Consider the following 18587-nt stretch of genomic DNA (forward strand, 5'->3'; position numbering starts at 1 on the left):
CATGTTTGAAAAGTTAATACGTCACAATTTTTCTCGGAATAATCAAATAAATTCCTTAAAAGTTAGAGCAACAAGGCATTATGTGGTTCTCGATTCTGAGGTCAGTTTCTTTTGCTATAACAAATTAGAAAAAACAGGAATGTCAAACTATCAATCTAATCTTAGTATAGTAGCGGGTTGTTCTGCACACGTAGTAGATATATACAATAATGACAATATTTTGCTCCAGAGTGTCACAACTCCCCGTCCAAATTCCCCTGGGACTCGGTAGGTTGATAGTTGAGAGTCACCATAATAATAATCCAACTTTGTTGTTTATCTGTGAACTCCCATCGTTACTGTTGACAGTACACTGCTCTCTGCATGCATGTGTGTGTGTGGTTTGATTACAAAAACAACCAATAGCACCCACTTATGGCCTGGCATGCTAACTACATGGTTTTCAGTATTTCTGCCATTTCCATGAAAACAGACATCATTTTTAAAAATGCTGCCATGTGAACATGAAAACAAAAAAAAACAACAAAAAAATGATAAGATTTCACTTGAAACATAGTAAATGCGCCTTCCCTTTTACCGACACTCTGACAAATCTGTATTTAACACTTTTCGTTAAGCTGTGGGAATCTGGATGGGACAGACAAATGGACGTGACGATTTGATGCCGATTGACTTCATGAAGAAACCACGAGGCAGATATTTGTGTTGAAATGAAAAAAATGTCAAAAAGATTCGGCCACAAAGTTCAAACCCTCTCTGACCTCTGCGAGTCAGCTCCTGCTGGGAAAGTGCCGTTCCTCCAGATCACATGGAAGTTTGGATCGAGGCGATGAACTAACTCTTGTCTGGACTACAAAGATGAACTCGGGCTACCTGAGATTATACCTGGGTAATATTTTATTGAGGTATAAAGGAGAGGGCTCTTTTATTCTGGAGACCGGGGGTATTGAAGAAAGAAATTACAGGAGAAATGCGCTCAGGGTCTTGAGGTAATCTAACCTTTAGCATTTTCTCCCGGTACAAAAGCCCTCAGTGGGGACTGGATAAAGTGTCCTCCCTTTTGTCTTTTCCGCCCTAAGTTCTTCTACCCTCAATGCACGTCAGGCTACAAATGTGTAGCTCGCAGAGATTTTTCATGAGCATGTCCTACAGTCTTAACATGACAGACACCTTACACTTTCCCTTCTTTTGAAAGGCTGAAAAGGAGGAGAAGAGGGGTGGGGGGGTGGAGTGGGGGGGGGGGGGCACGCTCTTAATCGACCGCCTCCATCTCCGGCGACCTCCCCGGTTTGTCTTTTAGCAACTTGACCGGTCTCGACGCCGCGGCACAAAAGTGAGCTCATTTTTCTCAGAAGGCCAAAGCTAACGGGACTCGAAGCGGCCTGAGAGACGTCGCGCCAAGGACAAAAATAACTGCAGAAAGCCGGCACGCAAATAAATAAAACGTCCTGCAATGATCTGCCACGTTTTAGTAATAAGACCCTGCTTTCCCCCAGACAAATTTGCACACTTGCGGCTTACGTCAGAGGAAAATTCTTTCCATTTTTCAGGTACACATATTAAAACGCTCTCAACTGCCGAGGCTATTAATCTGAGTTCACCTAAATGTGCCATGTAATTTCAGTACTCCACTGCCGCTTTTTTTTTTTTTTTCCAACTGAGCTTTTGTTCACTTTTGTTCCACAGACTAATCGTCTCGAGTGTGGCAGAATATATTAACATGTCATTGCTTTCCCAGACGCGGCAGAGGCCAAGGGAAGGTAACAGCGGTGGTGCCACAACCCTGCAGGTTCTGGCACATCAGAAACAGTGAAAGCCTGTGAAAACCTATTATGATGTCGGAGAATCATAAAGCCCTTTGTCTGCGTCGTATAATTTTAAGAGCATAAATCCCTGCCATTATTTTATAAAATCTCAGAGTCACATAGCGAGTATTTGGCAGTGGGAGCGAGCGGCACACACCTGCAGGCCTTGTTGTGACCATTTTAAGACGTTATGGGTACTTTTTAAAAGCATAGCTGTGAAATGACAAACCTCTGGTGAAGAGATGTGATAGGTCACCAAATTCGTGAATCAATTCAACTTAAGATTTTTGATGACAGAGGTGTGAAAAGTGACATGCATCATGTTTTCCGTCTCCTGCATGCTGATTTTCAACCGATGAAAACAATCCGACGTTTTATTGTCCCTGCATTCACTTCTACATTATAGCAGCACTCATTTTAGTCCCCGTTTACCTGAAAATGATTTAAAGTGAAAACACGAAACTTCCGTTGCTTTTTGGGTGTCCATTTACATGGTAACGCTGCTCGGAGCCACTGAAAAGGCGAAAATATCTTGTTGTTTAACGTTGTTAAAACGCTCCAACTCAGTCTCACTGTCTCTGTGGAAACGAGGGAAACTTTCTGAAATTGCTGCAAGTGTCATGACTCCATATTGTCCTTGGGTTTTGCAGCTTTAATGTTGAGAGAAACTGTAATAGAAATCAAAATTGATTATCAGTTTAATATTTATAGCATATTGTTCCGTGTGCATTTGTGTGGTTTCACCACAAAAATAAACAACCAACAGCACCCACTAGTGGCCCTACAGGCAAACTACATTGTTTTCAGCATTTTCTTTTTTTTTGGGGAACGAAAATGCGAAAAAAAAAACCGATTCGTTTTCACTGCAAATGTTGTCAAACAGGGCCTTAAAGGTGAATTAAAGTGCAGGACCTACCCTCTGATAGGCCTGATGGATGACTTCATATGTGAATCCCTGCGGCATCTCGCTGGCTCGGAACTTGGCTCGCTCCAGAGAGTGATCCAGGTAGCCCTCTGATGTGGTGGCTATCACTGTGGAAACAAGAGGTCGGATAGCTCCAGCTGCCTGCACAGAAAACGAACAAGTTATGTGTTATAAAGGCAAGATCTTCATCGGGGAATATGAATCATGTTTAGGAAAAAACTGTCGAGGGAGATAAGACTGTATAAATAGTGGAGTTATTCTCAAAGCAGCTTTAAACAGATCACAGTGTGACACATAAATATACAAGCATTTCAGTTTGCTCGCAGTTTGATTTGCAGAAAGACGCGTACAGTTTTGATGTTCTTGGTATTTTTAGCCAAGTTCGACTGTGACGGCAGAAAACTCCTTCTTGGAGCCAATTTATGGTTTCTTGATCCGGGGATTTGCAAAAGCCCGTATGAATCCGTGCAAGGTAAATTTCCTCATCTGGACAAATCCACAAGGATCGACATGGGACTCCGTGCAGAATGTTTGTGTGCATACAACAGCTCTAGGTCATGTAGAGGCTCGACACAGCAAACAGACCAAAACAGTTACCTTGGATGTTTATTTTGTGCATCATGTGCGAGTCACGATCAATGTGTTGGCCTCTTTATCTGTGCAAGTTGTTGCACACGCACTCTTTTATTGAACTTTTTGATTTCCTTGTATCCAAACACTATAAAGTAAGTTGTTGCCGTCACAAGGCACCTCACGTTATACCTCCCACCTGTGGCTCATGTCTGCATGTAGTCAAGCACACAACGACATCCAAGCAGTCAGATCAGGGCTTATGAGATCAGCTGTCACTCCACAGATACTGAGAGGCATTCACACACTGTTTTTCCTTTTATGGCCAGTCAACAGACATTACTTGCACAGGAAAAGCAGTTGTTTTACAGCAAAACCTTTTTTCGGATGTCTGAGCTTTACCACTGCAAATAAATGTGGAAACCAAAGAATGTGAACTGATGAACGTGGGTAGATCTGTTTGCATTTCTTCCTTTTCAAACTAAACTAAACCTCGGATGACCAAAAATATTTTGAGTTTAACCATGATGGAAGTGCAGCAAGCAGTTCTTCCTCCACTTGTCGGTTCAAAACGAAATCAATTCACAATCCTCTTCAAATGAGGACAAAAAGGTCACTGTCCCCACCGTTGATTGGTTGTAATGGTGAAATCATAGGGGAAGATTGTTGCATTTTGGTGTTAAACAATGTTCATGATGATAAATCACTTAACCTCGAGTTTGTTAGTCCTGATAACTGTTTAGCCAAACCTGTAAATTTCAGCGAGCGAACAAATATTTCATCGTACGTTTGAGTGGGCAGCCGAGCGCAACGCCGTAACAATAAATCCACCTTGACCGGCACAGCTGGAGCGAGCACTGCCAGTACTTCCTCTGCTGGAAATGTAAAACAATCAACAATTCTGAGATAATATTTTCATCCCGCTGCCGCACGACTCAAGAAGGCTTCCAGGAGCTGGCGGCCGCCGATCGTGTGTGGGCGAAACCAAACGAAAGAAAAGCAAACACGTGTGCTGCGAGTTTGAATCTAAATAAATCGGCTGCCTCTCATTGGAGACAGGCTCCTCTGTCATGAGCGCGGACCCTGGCGGGGTAACGAAGACCAGGCCGCCTGCAGTGGACTCCCATCGCGGAGCGTGCAAACACAGCCTCGGAAAGCACAACGGAAATGTTGGGAATGTGTCATTGGGCCGCTTCCACTACCTGTGTGACCCGCAAACAAAGCTTTTTCCCTCAACCTGAACCACGAATCAATATGAAACCAATCTGTGTGTTTGTTCATGGACGTAACCTTGGGTTGAGCCCAAATGTTTTCCGTCTCTCACTGCTGACATAAACACCGTGTTTGGGAGCGATGGAGCCGTCGGCCTCATAACAACTCACGAGGAGATTGATGTTGCCACACAACAGCGATTTAAAGGTGACAGTCACTAAACTTGTTAGTTCTGGAGAACGTCACGTTGCCGTAGTTCACTGTTCTAGTTTGTTTATGTCTATGCCTCCTGGACTCATATAGAAAAGTTAGAAACCCGTCTTTCCCACCAGGTGGGCAACTGGACTTGTTTATACTGTGCTCCAAACCGACCTTCTCTGGGTTTTAAAAGCAAAAGCCACAGTTGAGATTTCATTTCTCTACGTTGAGCCGCACTTGGGAAAACCCCAAGTGCGGCTTCCCGGGGTCGGTTCGTCTCTTTGTTGGGAGATGAGGGTCGCTCCCTGAGCGGCTCGTCTCCTGGAAATAGACAGTTCCTGCCCTCTGAAGCGACTGCGTCCTTTTCCATGTTGTGACATTTGCTCCAAGTCTGAACACCAAACGATGGAACGCCTGCAAAGTGAACACTTGCAGTGACTAATGGCCACGTTTCCATTTGTTTGGACTGTTCAGTGTCACAATCACAACCTCGCCAGTGAAAGAATTCTGGTTTATGATTGCAGCTAATGTTAATGTTAACAACTGAGTCACAGAAATATGTCCTACATTTGAGTAACTAGTAACTTTTTAAAAAGTCGAGATTTTATACAAGTTAACAAGTAAATTGTGAACCGCTTTATGCGACGTATCCGTAGCTGTATCAACGAAGTGTGTGTGTGACATTAGACACTCGAATGATGCATTGAGTAATTAGGTGCAGTTAAAGCTCCATGAGATGCTCTATAGTTTGGATTCAAGTAAATAATTCCTCGAGAGGAACAAGAAGGCCGTTGCTCGGCTAATCCCCCGCCGGAGGGCTTTATATTTTCTCACAAAGCAGCTCTAAGGCAGCACACTTGGTACACTAGAGGGTGTTCCATGGGTCCTAGTAGATAATTATGTAGAATCTGAAAGGTCTTCTTCATAAGCTATGTCAAAATACGTCTCCAGAGCCCAAAAGGTGTTTTTATGCACTTAGTGACCCTGTGACCTGATATGCAAATTAGGTCATGGTCACCATGGTGCCCCTTCTCCCCAGGTGGAGTGTCCATGTGTGAAGTTTGGTGACTGTGGGCCCAGGAACTGCTGAGAAATGAGGAGAAATGTTTATATGAAAATACATGTATTGTGCAACCATGACGAGCAAACTTCAGACCCTACCAATCTTCAAGGTCAAGGTCAGGTCACTTGGTGTACTGGAGGTTATCCCTGGAGTGTGTATCATGTGTGTATAAAATTTCAGAGCCCTAGCTCAAAAACCTAGGCCTCCAGAGCCCAAAATGTGTTTTTAAGCATTTCGTGACCCTGTGACCTACTTAATATGCAAATTAGGTCAAGGTCACCATAGTATCCCTTCCCCCTCTGAGATGTATCCACATGTGAAGTTTGGTCACTGTGGGCCCAGGGGTTGCCGAGATATCGGTAGAAACGTTCGAACGTACGGACGTACGGACGTACGGACGGACGTACGGAGACTGTTTCAAGATCCCCCTTCGGGGCCTATCAGCCACGGTGGGGGATAATAATTGATGAAAACATTAGAATCACACGCAGCAGCACCGGGACAGGCTTTATAAAGGAAATGGAAGCGAACATTGGTTTGCATCATTGGCTCTTCAGAAATCAACCTCTCGGCACCAAGGGGTCGAGGGAAGGACTTTTTCCAGTCGGATTAATTCATTTCACGCCCCGTTTACACGACGATATTTAAAAATTGAAAATGGAAAACGTTTGGTCGCGGTGCAAGAAAATGCAAACTTTTCTGAAACGCTGCCACTGCTCATGCATGCCTCGTAAATGGCTGTTCTTCACATGCAAGAGGAAATGGACAATGACAACAATGTTTGCCTCCAGAGTGTCATGACTCCCAGTTCATAATCTCCTGGGACTTGGTGGTTTTATAGTCAAGAGTCACCAGGAATAACAATCCAGCCTAGTCAGTCCATATAACGGTGTGTGTACTCGCCATTGTTAATGTTTATAACGCACCGTTCTCTCTTTTATTACAAAAACAACCAATAGCACCCTCTACAGGCCCAACATGAAAACTGCAGTTTTCATCGTTTCAGTCACTTCCATAGAAACAGACGTCGTTTTCAAAATGTGACATTTCTCTGAAACGAAAAAGCAAAAATTATGCATTTTCACTTGAAACATGCTCTGAATGGAGCGTAAAAGAGGGTAAAGCTACGAATAACTTGATCAAAACACACACTTATTTTGAAAATAAATGTGTTGGAAGTGCCATGAGGATTCATGAACACAATAGAATTTGCATCAAAACCCAATAGTGAAACAACAGGATCTGTTTAGATGCCTATAAGGACTTATCAGGGATTGCAAAACCGCGGTTTCCTACAAGCATCACAAATTCCCAGCTGATCTCAGTCAGTAATGTAATGTGACGACGACGAAGCAATCAAGCGTTCAACTTCCCAACTATTACGTGGGAGGGCTGGGGGTGCACAATGTGATTTAAGCTTCCTCATTAGAGCCTTTCCATCACAATTGCTGAGGATACGCGCTAATATGTTCCTTACAGACCGTAATCTGTCATGAGGACTGGGTAAGGTCGCGACGATTTAAGAGCTTCTCTTCATGCAAAAGTCTTCATCTTCGACAAAAGATGCAATGATTAGCTCCGTGCCAAGAGCAAAGATCACCAGTGGGTTAAAAGCGAAAAGGAGGATGTGAAAAATGGAGGATTCAAAAAAAAAAAAAGCCAAGTAAATGATTGCTCCAGTAAAACATTCAAATTTAGGACAATGGACTGTGATCCAGAGGGAGTATGAGGAAAACGGCTCCAATACCGTTTTAAAATCAGGCAACGTGCCAGACGAGCAGAGGAGAAACAGGTAGCCGTGTTTCTCTGGTACGTTAAAAAAAAAGAAGAAGAAAAAAATTTGGCTTCACTTTGGCCCGTTTTTAATGGAAAGTGCTTCAAAGGCATCCATTTAAAACACTTTATGGACTAAAACTATAACTTGAGACGTGAACTGATGTAAGGTGAGAATGATGAACAGTTGCAGATGAAACTGCGGCCAGAGAGCGTTTGGTGTTTTTGTTCGGAAAAAATGCTTGAATGATTAGTAAAATAAAAATATTGATAAATAGTATGACTCGGTTGTTTTAAATTCCTCCTCGTCTAAATTAGCCGATCTAAACAGAAAAAAAAAACTGTTGAGGAAAAGCTGCAGATGGAACTTGTTAGATGGATTTAGCTTGCAAAAGTTTGCCTTCCCTCCAAATATGCATTTTTTTTTTTTCTTTTTAAATTAAATTAGCTTCTTATTGTACTGACCCCTTGTTCCTTGGCAGCTATTGCTATCTTGTGCAGAAAGTCCTCCTCCACAAAAGGCCTCACTGCATCATGGATGATGACCACCTTCGGCCTGCCAGATGAAGACCTCTCCTCCTCCTCCTCCTCCTCCTCCTCCTCCTCGCCCAGAGCCAGCACTCCATTGCATATCGACCTGTGACGTGTCAAGCCGCCTGGCACCACCCGAACTTTCCTGTGCTGGAAGCGCTGCACAATGTCCATCATCAGGTCCATGTTTTCTTTGGCAACGACGACCATGATGCTCTGAATCCACGACACCCTGCAAGAACACCAAGAGGAGCTCTCTGAGGGATTTGTGAGGAAGAACACACATTTTTAAAAAGTGATCTTTAAGAAAGATGCTTTGAAATGTGTTATGTTCTTATCAAATTGCTTTTTGTGGTTGTTTTTTTTTATTATAGACTCTTTCAGACTTATTTTTTAGCTTGAAAAAAGACAACATAAGCATTCACAACATGTAATTTCACCTTTAAAAAGAAAATCTAAACAGGTAAAACACATCCAGCAGTGTTTCCGAACTTTTTGGAAACAGTTCGTTCATTTAAATGCTTTGTTCAAAAATACAAAGCATTTAAATGAACGAACTGTTTCCAAAAACAGTTCGTTCATTTAAATGCTTTGTTCAAAAATACAAATACAATTTTTCTTTTTAATAATTTAAAAAAACTTAACTATGTGGAGGCAAAATGTGAAAAAATCTAAAGGTTTCCACTGTCTATACAGAGCCAGCGTTTTAAAAAAATTGCATTTTACACAAAGAGAAAGAGAAACGGAAAAATTTTAGCAAGCTCTCTCTCGGGTGTGATTTTTCAAAAAGCTGCAATTTCAGTGCACCATTGCAGGTTTATAGTAAAGTCAAGAAATGTATTTGTCACAAGCATAATTATACACTTTATAACATACAGTGGGGATTTTGCATATATTTCAGTCACATATTGTGTTATTTTGTTTGAAAAATGTCTGATAAGGTAAAGTAAATAAGCAAATACAATTCTAAATATAAACTGTAAACTGTCACAAAAATGTTTTTAATGTAATCAGGGGTTGAAAAAAATAAAGTATGTTCTTCAAAATGACTGAACTTTAAGGGATAAGGATTTTACATTATTGAGATTTTAATTTTACTTTATATTCATGAAGAAACTTCATATTGAGTGCCCTGGATGTAGAGTGGGGGGGCCGAACCGCAGCTTTCTGCCCAGGGGCCGCTGAAGAGTGAGTGCGGCCCTGGAGTGGAGGGATCCAGGTTCCTGCGGCGTACGAACACAAACGTCATCTGATTTCACTTTTTAATGTCTTCCTACCTCTCAAAAGCCTGGATAGTGTAGCTTATGAGCGGCCTGCCCAGAAACGAGCAGAACTGTTTCGGTGTCTGCAGCCCGGTTCTCTCTCCGGTGCCGCCGGCAGGAAGGACCACAGACACCGGGAAATCCACGCAGCGCTCTGCGGGCTGCTGCACGCTCATCCCGGCCTCGCGGCTTGGGAAAACCCCAGGCTGAGCGGGCCTGTCCGGTTCGCGCTCGTCCCCCTGCAGCCCCTTGATGGGACTGAGCTCCATCAGTTCAGCGGGGTAACGGAGCAGGGCTCACCGAAAACTAGAGATACATTCCCGGTAGATGGGCGGGGAGGATCGCGGCAACGTGTAGGGATGTTTGGAGGAAACTGTGAAGTTATAAAATCACGATGAAGTACATCCGGTGAATAGTTTCACAATGAAAGAGCTCAAAGTGGTCCTGATAGAAAATCATTACAACTTCAATGAGTGATCAATAAATCTTTAAAACAAACTATATTCCCTGATTTATTTTATTTATTTCTTTAAATGAGTTGGGATTTTATCTGCTGTCAATATGCATGAGCATTTTTACATATCTATATTTGAATTATTAAATTATATTTGTATCCTCAATCCCTTGTATATTGTTTATGATACTAAATAGACTGTACTTAAATTTTCTTTTCCATTGACTTTTTTGTCAAGCTTTGTTTCTTTCCTCACTTTGAGTGAGTCCATATACACTATAGTGGTGTGTTACTGTATTTATAATTATGTGTGTATGTATATATGTAAGTATGTTTTATTAAAACATGTACTAATTTCCATCTGTGCATCCATCCTTCCTTCGACACTGCTTTATCATGTTCAGGGATGCAAGACAGAAAGACAGGGAGACAGACAACTACACACACTCTTCACACCTAAGAGCAATTTAGGGTCACCAATCATCACCATAAATGAATATTATGTGGTTTTGAACTGTTCAGGACCAAAGAGTGCATTCCAGGCCACAATTTAGACTTGGGAAAGCACCTATTCTTAATGATTTTCTGACATTTAACAACTAAAGAACTCATCAATTAACTGGGAAAATGATTAGAGAAAACAGAGTTCATTGGCACCTGGTTAACCCCTTTTTTTATTTCCTCCTGTCTTGCTTAAGTGGAAGTATGTCTGCTTTAAACACTTAAAATAACTCATGAGGATTCTATGTTGCAAACAGCAGTCAATATTGTCAAAGAGAAGGGTTTGGTAGTGTGTCAGAAATCTTAAGGAAATCAATTGTCATGCCATTTTATGCTCAAAAATGTGAAATATTGACGAGTTTGACACTTTCCAATACATATTTGTATTACTAAGTTGAATTTTAAAATATTGATTTAAACCCAATGAGTGAGGGGGCGGGTTATATGTTCAAATGCATATGTTCATTTGAAACTAGTAATGCAACTTTCTTAAAGTGATACTTTACAGATTCAAAACTATTAGCAAATTGAGAGAAATAATTGGCACGGTAATTTATTCCAAGTGATTTCATACCTGCAAAGTCTGTTTCACTTTTCAAATTTTCTTTTGAAGTGGTAAATTGTAAGATTTCCTGCAATACTGACGTGAAAACCAACGGCTTGATGAAAGTGCAGCTGCCACTGGGAGGCATGGATCTGAACTCCAAATGGAGATTTGAAGATTGCTAATACTGCAAAAAGTTGCGTGAAATCACATCTCTCAGAATGAGCACTACACCATGAGCTTGTTTCTTCTTCTTGCGGAATACACATTTCTGATTATATTCTTACTGCGTGCAGTAAAACCACAAAGTATTGGTACAATCATAGACGCAACTGGAGATGCAACACTGTACGATAAACACGCGTGATAAAAAGTTATATTTATTTCATACAATGTTATGACAAGATGGACTGATGACAAGGTTTTACATGCCGACACAGATGGCCACAGAAAATATATTACATTATTCATCTTACAGGGTACAACTTTATACACATGGCCATACTTCAAAAAGCAAGTGAGAATTTGATGTATGTACAAGTATTTACAAGGTTTTCGTGTAGTTTTTTTGGTTTTGTCACTAGCTACAGATCTCCATCTGCATATACCGTGGAGGGTGATAGGGCGTGTACGGGGCTGCGGATGGGTTCGTTTCAGTGATGGTGACGTCTGTCACATCCATGTCCCGTTCACAGTAACCGCTCAAAGAAGGGTTCCCAGCATGTCCTTTGGAGTTCTCCTTAAATGCGTGGAACCAGCTCCACATCAATCAAGTCCCAGTCACACAAGAGATAATCCACAACATGCAGCCAGATGATAAAAAAAAAACAAAAAACAAAAAACAAAACCCTGAAGCTTCAGACTGGGTCTGCCTCGTCGCTTCCTTTCACGGCTCAGCCTCGTGCCAGTTCTCGCTCAGCCGGTTCTTCCCCAGCCTCCTCTTGCTCTTGGACTTATGCTTGTGCAGGAGCTGCGGCGGAGACACGGCCGGCTCCTCGAACTTGCCGCCCGACTCGTTGTGCTGCCTGGTGTACCGTTTGCACTTGCAGGAGGTGACCACGGTGATCTTGTAGGTCCTCGTGCTGCCGTCCTGGCACTGCAGCTGGATGCGCTGGGTGCGGGTCTTGTCGTTGACGCACCTCCAGTCCTGGTTGCTGCTCCGGCGGCCCCAGAACTTCCTGCCGTGGACGCCGCCGATCCAGTTCTCCAGCATCTGAGCCGGAAGACACTCGCCCGCGCAAACCAGCTCCTTGATGGGGTTGATGCTGGTGCAGTGGCCGTCGGAGATGTACTTAGTGGACCTCAGCTCTCTGCAGCCGATTTGACTTGGATCTGAGAGAAGATGCATTCATTTGTGAGAAACTCCAAAGAAAGCAGTGAAAACGAGTACACACAGTAGTTTAAATGACACAATAGTCTGTAATTATAAATAGGAACAGTTTTTTGTCATAAAACAAAGTACCTAAAAGGTTTCTGAGGAGATTATCTTATATGTATGAAACTGATTTAAAAAGTTAACCCTGGATAGGCAACAAAGCGAAGTACTGAGAAACTGAGAGAAAATACATATAGTGAAGTGTAAAAGGACGTACGCTATAAATAATGATATAAATAACATTGTATATTTCTGTTCACTGAAATGTGTTGTAAAGTACTAAATTCACCGAAATCAAAACATTTTCATCATTCATAACTTAAAAATTCATCTAAAAAGAGTGATTGTGACATGTTTTGTAGAAGGCTCTACCAGCATCTTTTACACTACTGAGTTATCATGTGCTGCATTTTTATATCTGTGGCGGTATACCATTGGTTTGGAAGAAACGAGGATGATTCATATGGTCATTTACCCATGAAAAAGTACAAATGTTTAAACTGTATGGTTGGAGACTGTCTGTAAAAATGTGCAATTACCAAGTGCTTCTCCACTTTTAGAAACGATAACTTTGATATCTTGCAATTTATCAATATTAATGTGTGTTTTGTTACTGAGAAGTTCGTGTTACAAATATGTGACACACTTAATTTTACCTGTGATTGTACGGTTGTACTGGGGAAGCCCTGGGAACAACCATGGTGAGTAATACATTATTGCAAAGCACAATTTCAGGTTAAAATGATCCGATCTTAAAGTGACCCCTGGTCATTTAGGCTAAACTGCTGCTAAAGTGGTCATGAGTTGCCCACAGGTAAGTCGCAGGGACACAAAAGCTTGTTGATCTTTCTGCTTGAAAAAGCAGTGCACTTCCAACATTGTGAAAAGAAAAACTCTCTCTTCTTGCATTAGTACAGCAGGGGTATTAGCAGATGGATTATTTGTGTATTCTCCTGCAGGCTACAAATGCTCCTCTTTCCTCCATCACTGTAACCCAAGCTCAGCTCCATTCACATGGGTCGAAAAACCTCAGTGACAAAGCGCCCACCCTCCTTCCTCCTCCTCCTCCTCCTCCTCCTCCTCCTCCTGGTGACAGTGTTTTTTGATGGAGGAACAAAAACCTCTATCTCCTCCTCTCACCGTCCCTCTCTCTCTCCTTCCTCCTCCTTTGCTCCTGGAGGAGCTGACAGTCATGATCGTGCATGAAAACACCTCCGTCCAGCTCTCACCGCGACCTGGACCGCAGCCAGCAGGTGTGTGTTACACTGAGATGAGCTCAGTGAGAGTTTATGCTCCGACTTCCTGCAGGTTTCCTTTTTTTTTTTTTTTAATGTTAGCCTGGCATCACTCTTCCCAAAGTTTTTCTTTGAAGTTTACACCGAAATTCAGACTCCAAGTGATTGTGGTATAATGCTTTACAGAAAACAATGACATCATAGGCAGTGGTTCCTCAAAGTGTGAGGTGGGCTTCCCCAGCTTCAGGGCACATCTAAGGGACAAAAGGATGCTTTTTTGCAGCATGATGCTCTTTCTTTTTGCTTTTTCTAAGAATTTATGGTGAAAGGAAATAAGGAATGAGCAAATCTGTAACTATTTTATTAAAACATACATTTTAAGAACTGAGTTTGTTTTTGGATCAATTATGAGTTTAACCAAAATTTTAAAAAAAATATCCTCCAGTGAGTTATACTTTCATGAGTTATACTTGCAATTTCTATGTATTGAAACAGCTGTCAATATCTTGTGCTGTAAAAACTCAACCAACACGTACTAATTGGGTGGAACAAATATGTGCTGCACGAGATTTTGGGTGCACAATGGATTCAAGCTCTATAAGTGGAGGCTCATCCTCACAAACCCCGGCTGTATAGGCGCTTCATGATTTAATCACAATCATCCATTTAGGGGTATGTAAAAATGACCGTAATAAATTTCAGATTTTTTTTAACGTAAAAGACGTTTAACAGTTGAATCTTATCTTTATCAACAGGGTTTATCTCCCCGTTTTAACTCGGAATGAAGAGAATAGCATCATGTTGCAGCAGTAGTTAACAAGGAGAAACCCAATATTTGTAAAATGTCCAATGCAGGTAAAGACTTCTTGGTGTAATGTAAATGAAAGAATCGTGCAGTAAACACTATAAAGTTAAGAATTTGTTATACGAATGAAACCTAATCTAGATGAGGTTGCTCCTGCGTGCAGCCCCGCAGAGCATCCTCGGCTCGTGCGCTGCGCGTCGCGGCGGCGCGCGTCCTCCTCTCCACTCACCGCTCCGCTCCTGCGCTGCAGCCACCGCTCCTCTGCCGCCGGTCCGCGCGCGGTTCAGGGACACGTTGCTCTGGACCTCCGGCACCGGGACGCTGGCGTGCGAGAACAGCAGCTCCGTGGCGTCGTTCTTGAAAGTTTGGCAACTCCTCAAGAGGATGCAGAGCAGAAAGAGCGAGTGGCACGACTCGTGCGTAATGAGCTGCATGGTCGGTTCCGTGGGAGCGCTGCGCGAGACGCGGGTTTCACCGGCTGCCGGAGGACCGATGGTGATGAGCGAACCTCACATGAGAGCGGTGGTTTTATACGAGCAGGCCGCCTGTGAGCTTTGGCAGCTGCTCAGGTGCGCCTCTGTTGGGAAATTGTAATTGGTGGTCTCGAGGTTGCGCTCGCAACATGACCACGCCCAGAGCTTTCCTTCTGGAGGATTGATGATGATGATGATGGTGATGATGATGATGATGATGATGATGATGATGATGATGATGATGATGATGTCCTCTAAAACTGGAAGGAGTATGAGGCCATTCCATGCTGCACACTCACCCCCAGTGCAGGCTCAGGGGGATGGAGTGAGAAGTTTGCATGTTCTCCTTGTGTGCTTTCTTCAGATAATCTGGATCAATTCCACAAAACCTGGACATGATCGAGAGGGAGAGAGAGAGAGAGAGAGAGAGGGAGAGAGAGAGACAGAGAGAGAGAGAGAGAGAGAGAACACAGACTTCAAGAGAGACAGAACGTAAGTGAGATGTAATAGTGAAATATAGTGAGTGACAAAGGAAATAAGCTGCTACATAAGCTAATCCACAGCAGCTTCACTAGAAAATGCCCCAGGGTGAGTGTACCAGCTCCCACTGTAAGCTTTATCGAATAGAAAGGTTTCAACTCTAACCTTCAAAGTCGAAACTGAAACAGTCTGCTGGCTGAAAGCTCTGCCTAGGAAAACCTAGGAACCCCCAGTAAGCAGCACTCTCAGAACTAAGTGTGTTATTGGACTAACAGCTATTTAAGATATGGTGGGGCCTGGTTGTCAGGAGCTTTATAGTTTAAAGTTCAAATGTTTTTCTTTGGGCCCAATCTGAACAAGAGCAGCCCTGATCGATTGTTTTCAGTGTTAAAATAGAAAAACAAATAAATGCCAAGGGTAAAATTGAAAACATTCCAGAATTTTATTCCAGCACAGAAAGAAGACATACCGTCAAACAACATCAATATATATATATTTTTTAAAGTGATCAAGATTTACTGTGTATAGAAGAAACATCCATTATGCTCTCCTCCACTACACGATTGATAGAAATTATGGCATGGAGTGATTTAGCGATGGAGCATGAATCATACATGTCTATACAGCGGCCAAATTAAAATTGAGGCTCATTTTGTGGCATTCAGCATCTCCCATGTTGCAACTTGCCTCTTGTGTTTGTACATTTAATGAACAGAGAGAGTGAAAGCCGATGCTGTCTGAGTGTAATTTGCTGTCTGTCTTTGCCGACCTCTCAGTCCCTGTCTGTTACACCTCTAATGATCCCAGTGCCCAGACTAACTGGAGTCTTTGTGTGTCCGCAGCACAAAACAGGGGCAGATATAATTACTTCTGTGGTGAACACACAACGCCGGCTCGTCTCTCGCTGACATGAAACCAGGCGTTGTGCAGAGACACTAATTGTTGCTCTTTTGAATGAAAGCTGGAGCGCCAGATCACTTTACCTGTTTGCTTTTATTACCACGTAAACACTTTCCCTTTTTTTTTTTTTTTGTCCTGGTTGTGGATGAGCAGCCTGAAGATGTCATTCCTCTGCTGAGTGACAGGTTGTTATTTGCATTAATGATAAACAGTGAGGGGAACAATGGATTTCACTTATTTACTTGCAGTAAAAAGAACAGCTTCAGAAAGGTGCTGAAGTATAAAAGTATGTTGTAATGGTTTTAGAAAAAGGACATTAAGTCATGTAATCATTATTTGCACAGCTTGGTCACTCTTAAATTCACCACTTTATGCAGCTTCATGATCAAACTGTACCTTTACTCAAGTCAAGAGTGTGATTACGTCTGTTGCAACTGGTGTTCAGAATCACTGCGATCACAGTGGAGAGAACGAAGTTGGCTGTTCTTTAGTTTGATGTTGAACAAATAAAACAATGAGAAATAAATGCAATGAGATTGTATTCATCCCACCTGGCCTTAAAGTAGATGCAGGCAGTATGCTTTTAAAGATGTAAGAAGGAATGACAGAGAAACAAGAAGTATATGGATGAGGAGATATCTCATAAGTTGCAGAATAGAGTAAGATGACTAAGAGAAGTAGAAAACATGAACATGGGTGAGTAAAATACAATTGACAAAGAGAAGAAAAGGAGAATAATGGGGAGAAAAATGGACAGGATGGAAAGAAAATCAAGTGGAAAGACGGTTTTCTTTGTTTTGTGTGACAGACATTTACAATATATGGTGCAAACCTCATCCAGGATCTCAAGCATAAACCACGAGTCAGCGTCACTTCACTCAGGACAAATAAAAGTTGCAGCTTTAGCCCTGATTAGGTTGATAGCCAATTGGATTATAGCTGCTTCTGGACGCAGACAACCAATTTGTAGCTGTGACTTTCAAATTGGAGACAAGCTTTCACAGCCAAAAACCATTGATCAGCTCTCAAAATCCTTCACCTGCACCAGACATTTGGAAAATGACGTAACAAGATGTGCCCATCGATGTATTAGATCTAAAGGAAACACCATCACCACTCGGCCTGGATGCTGGAATGTCCCTGCAGGGTCACTTGTGGCATTGCAAAGAAAAAAATCCCAGCAGCCCAAAAACCCTTTTCTCTTCTTGGCCCTCTATGACAGAAACAGGCATCTGGAGAATTCACTGGATACTTCCGAGTGCAAACGAGGTAAGCTTTCTGCCATCGTATTAATTTTTCATTCCGCAGAGAATTTGATATTCAGAAAAAAAAGCCAGGTGCTTAGAAATTGACTTTCTCACATTGTAAAGTTTGAGGGCTTAGTGAGAACACAGAGGTTATGTCGGCTGGGAGGACACTAATGAACATCTGCAGTGGACCACACACACCATCAGAGAAACTCCACACTGAAGGCCCACGTTGACCTGTGTCACTGCCCCCGTCCTCCAGCACATCCCGGGCAGGGAGAAATGTTTCTATAGCTACTTTGACCACATAACCAGGCGAGGTCATTTTGTAGATATAATCCCTTGTATTGTCTAGTCTTTCTTCAAAGAGATCCTTAGTTTATATTGTCTACTTCGTTCCTTTCTCTGGCCGCACCCTGAACTATACTGCAAAACACTGCCCCCATAGGTCATCGGTGGTAATGCTCTGTTTGCGAAGCATTGACAAAATCTTCCTGCTTCCATTCATTACTTGTTTATGCAAGTAATGAATGCAGAAGATAGACAATACTTCATATTCATCTGAGTATATTGTGCTGGGCATCTTTGGGCGATAAGCCCGACTGTCTTTCTTCCTACTGGTCACTTATGGTATTACATCCATTACATCCAAATCTAAGGTTTATTCCTCAAACATTCTGTAGAGATGATTTTCTCCATCCATCCATCCATCCATCCATTCATCTTCTGTACTGCGCCATCCGGTTCAGTGTGACAGGGTGCAAGAGCCAATCGCAAACCACAGTTCTCCAGTCCATCACAGGGAGAACACACAGAGACAGACAACTACACACACTTACATTCGCACCGAGGGACAATTTGTGGTCATCAATTATCCTCACATGCATGTTTATAGTTCTGGTTCATTCAAAAGGCTGTTTTGCAAAATATGCTTCATATAGCACAATAGAGTTAAGGAGGTTGAATGCTAATAGTTTATGATAAATGTGTCTGATTTTGACCGTTCTGCTGTGGTGAATAGTTCCATTATCATGATCCAGACTCATGATGCAATGAATGCAAAGTTGTGGAAATCCTCAAGTACAAAAGTCTTTAAAATGCAGCTAAATAAGTAAAATGCTTCCTTCTCTCCCTTCAGCAATGTCTGTCATTAAGTATCACTCTCGGCTTTCATTAGTGTTTCCTCTTTTTTGTTTTCCCTCAAACACCAGAGGCTCATTCACTCCACTTCCGA

The 18587-nt window shown here is 42.3% G+C and overlaps 2 protein-coding genes across 3 annotated transcripts in view; both read right to left on the minus strand.

Annotated features, from left to right (window-relative positions):
- The window catches only part of crppa (CDP-L-ribitol pyrophosphorylase A), a 54201-nt gene extending 44596 nt beyond the window's left edge, over positions 1 to 9605 (minus strand). For both annotated transcript variants that reach the window (XM_080501347.1, XM_080501346.1), the window contains exons 1-3: positions 9355 to 9605; positions 8012 to 8309; positions 2722 to 2871 (exon numbers count right to left, since the gene is read on the minus strand). In XM_080501347.1, coding sequence (XP_080357473.1) covers positions 2722 to 2871; positions 8012 to 8309; positions 9355 to 9515 — 609 coding nt within the window. In that variant the 5' untranslated portion in view covers positions 9516 to 9605. The remainder of the gene's footprint in view (positions 1 to 2721; positions 2872 to 8011; positions 8310 to 9354) is intronic.
- Positions 9606 to 11238: 1633 nt separating this feature from the next.
- Positions 11239 to 14732, minus strand: sostdc1a (sclerostin domain containing 1a). The gene is made up of 2 exons (XM_080500433.1): positions 14483 to 14732; positions 11239 to 12170 (listed from the first exon to the last, which is right to left on the minus strand). Exons 1-2 carry the CDS (start codon positions 14685 to 14687, stop codon positions 11725 to 11727), a joined length of 651 nt encoding a protein of 216 aa, XP_080356559.1. The 5' UTR covers positions 14688 to 14732; the 3' UTR covers positions 11239 to 11724.
- Positions 14733 to 18587: the final 3855 nt, after the last annotated feature.

The sequence above is a fragment of the Blennius ocellaris genome, assembly GCF_963422515.1.
Source record: "Blennius ocellaris genome assembly, chromosome: 8".
NCBI lineage: Eukaryota > Metazoa > Chordata > Actinopteri > Blenniiformes > Blenniidae > Blennius > Blennius ocellaris.

What these genes read in the sequence shown, in the direction of transcription:
- sostdc1a (XM_080500433.1), bottom strand. Translation starts at nt 14,687, where the DNA reads ATGCAGCTCATTACGCACGAGTCGTGCCACTCGCTCTTTCTGCTCTGC. An exon ending in TGCAGCGCAGGAGCGGAGCG is followed by an intron (nt 12,171 to 14,482) that starts GTGAGTGGAGAG and finishes ATCTTCTCTCAG; the next exon opens with ATCCAAGTCAAATCGGCTGC.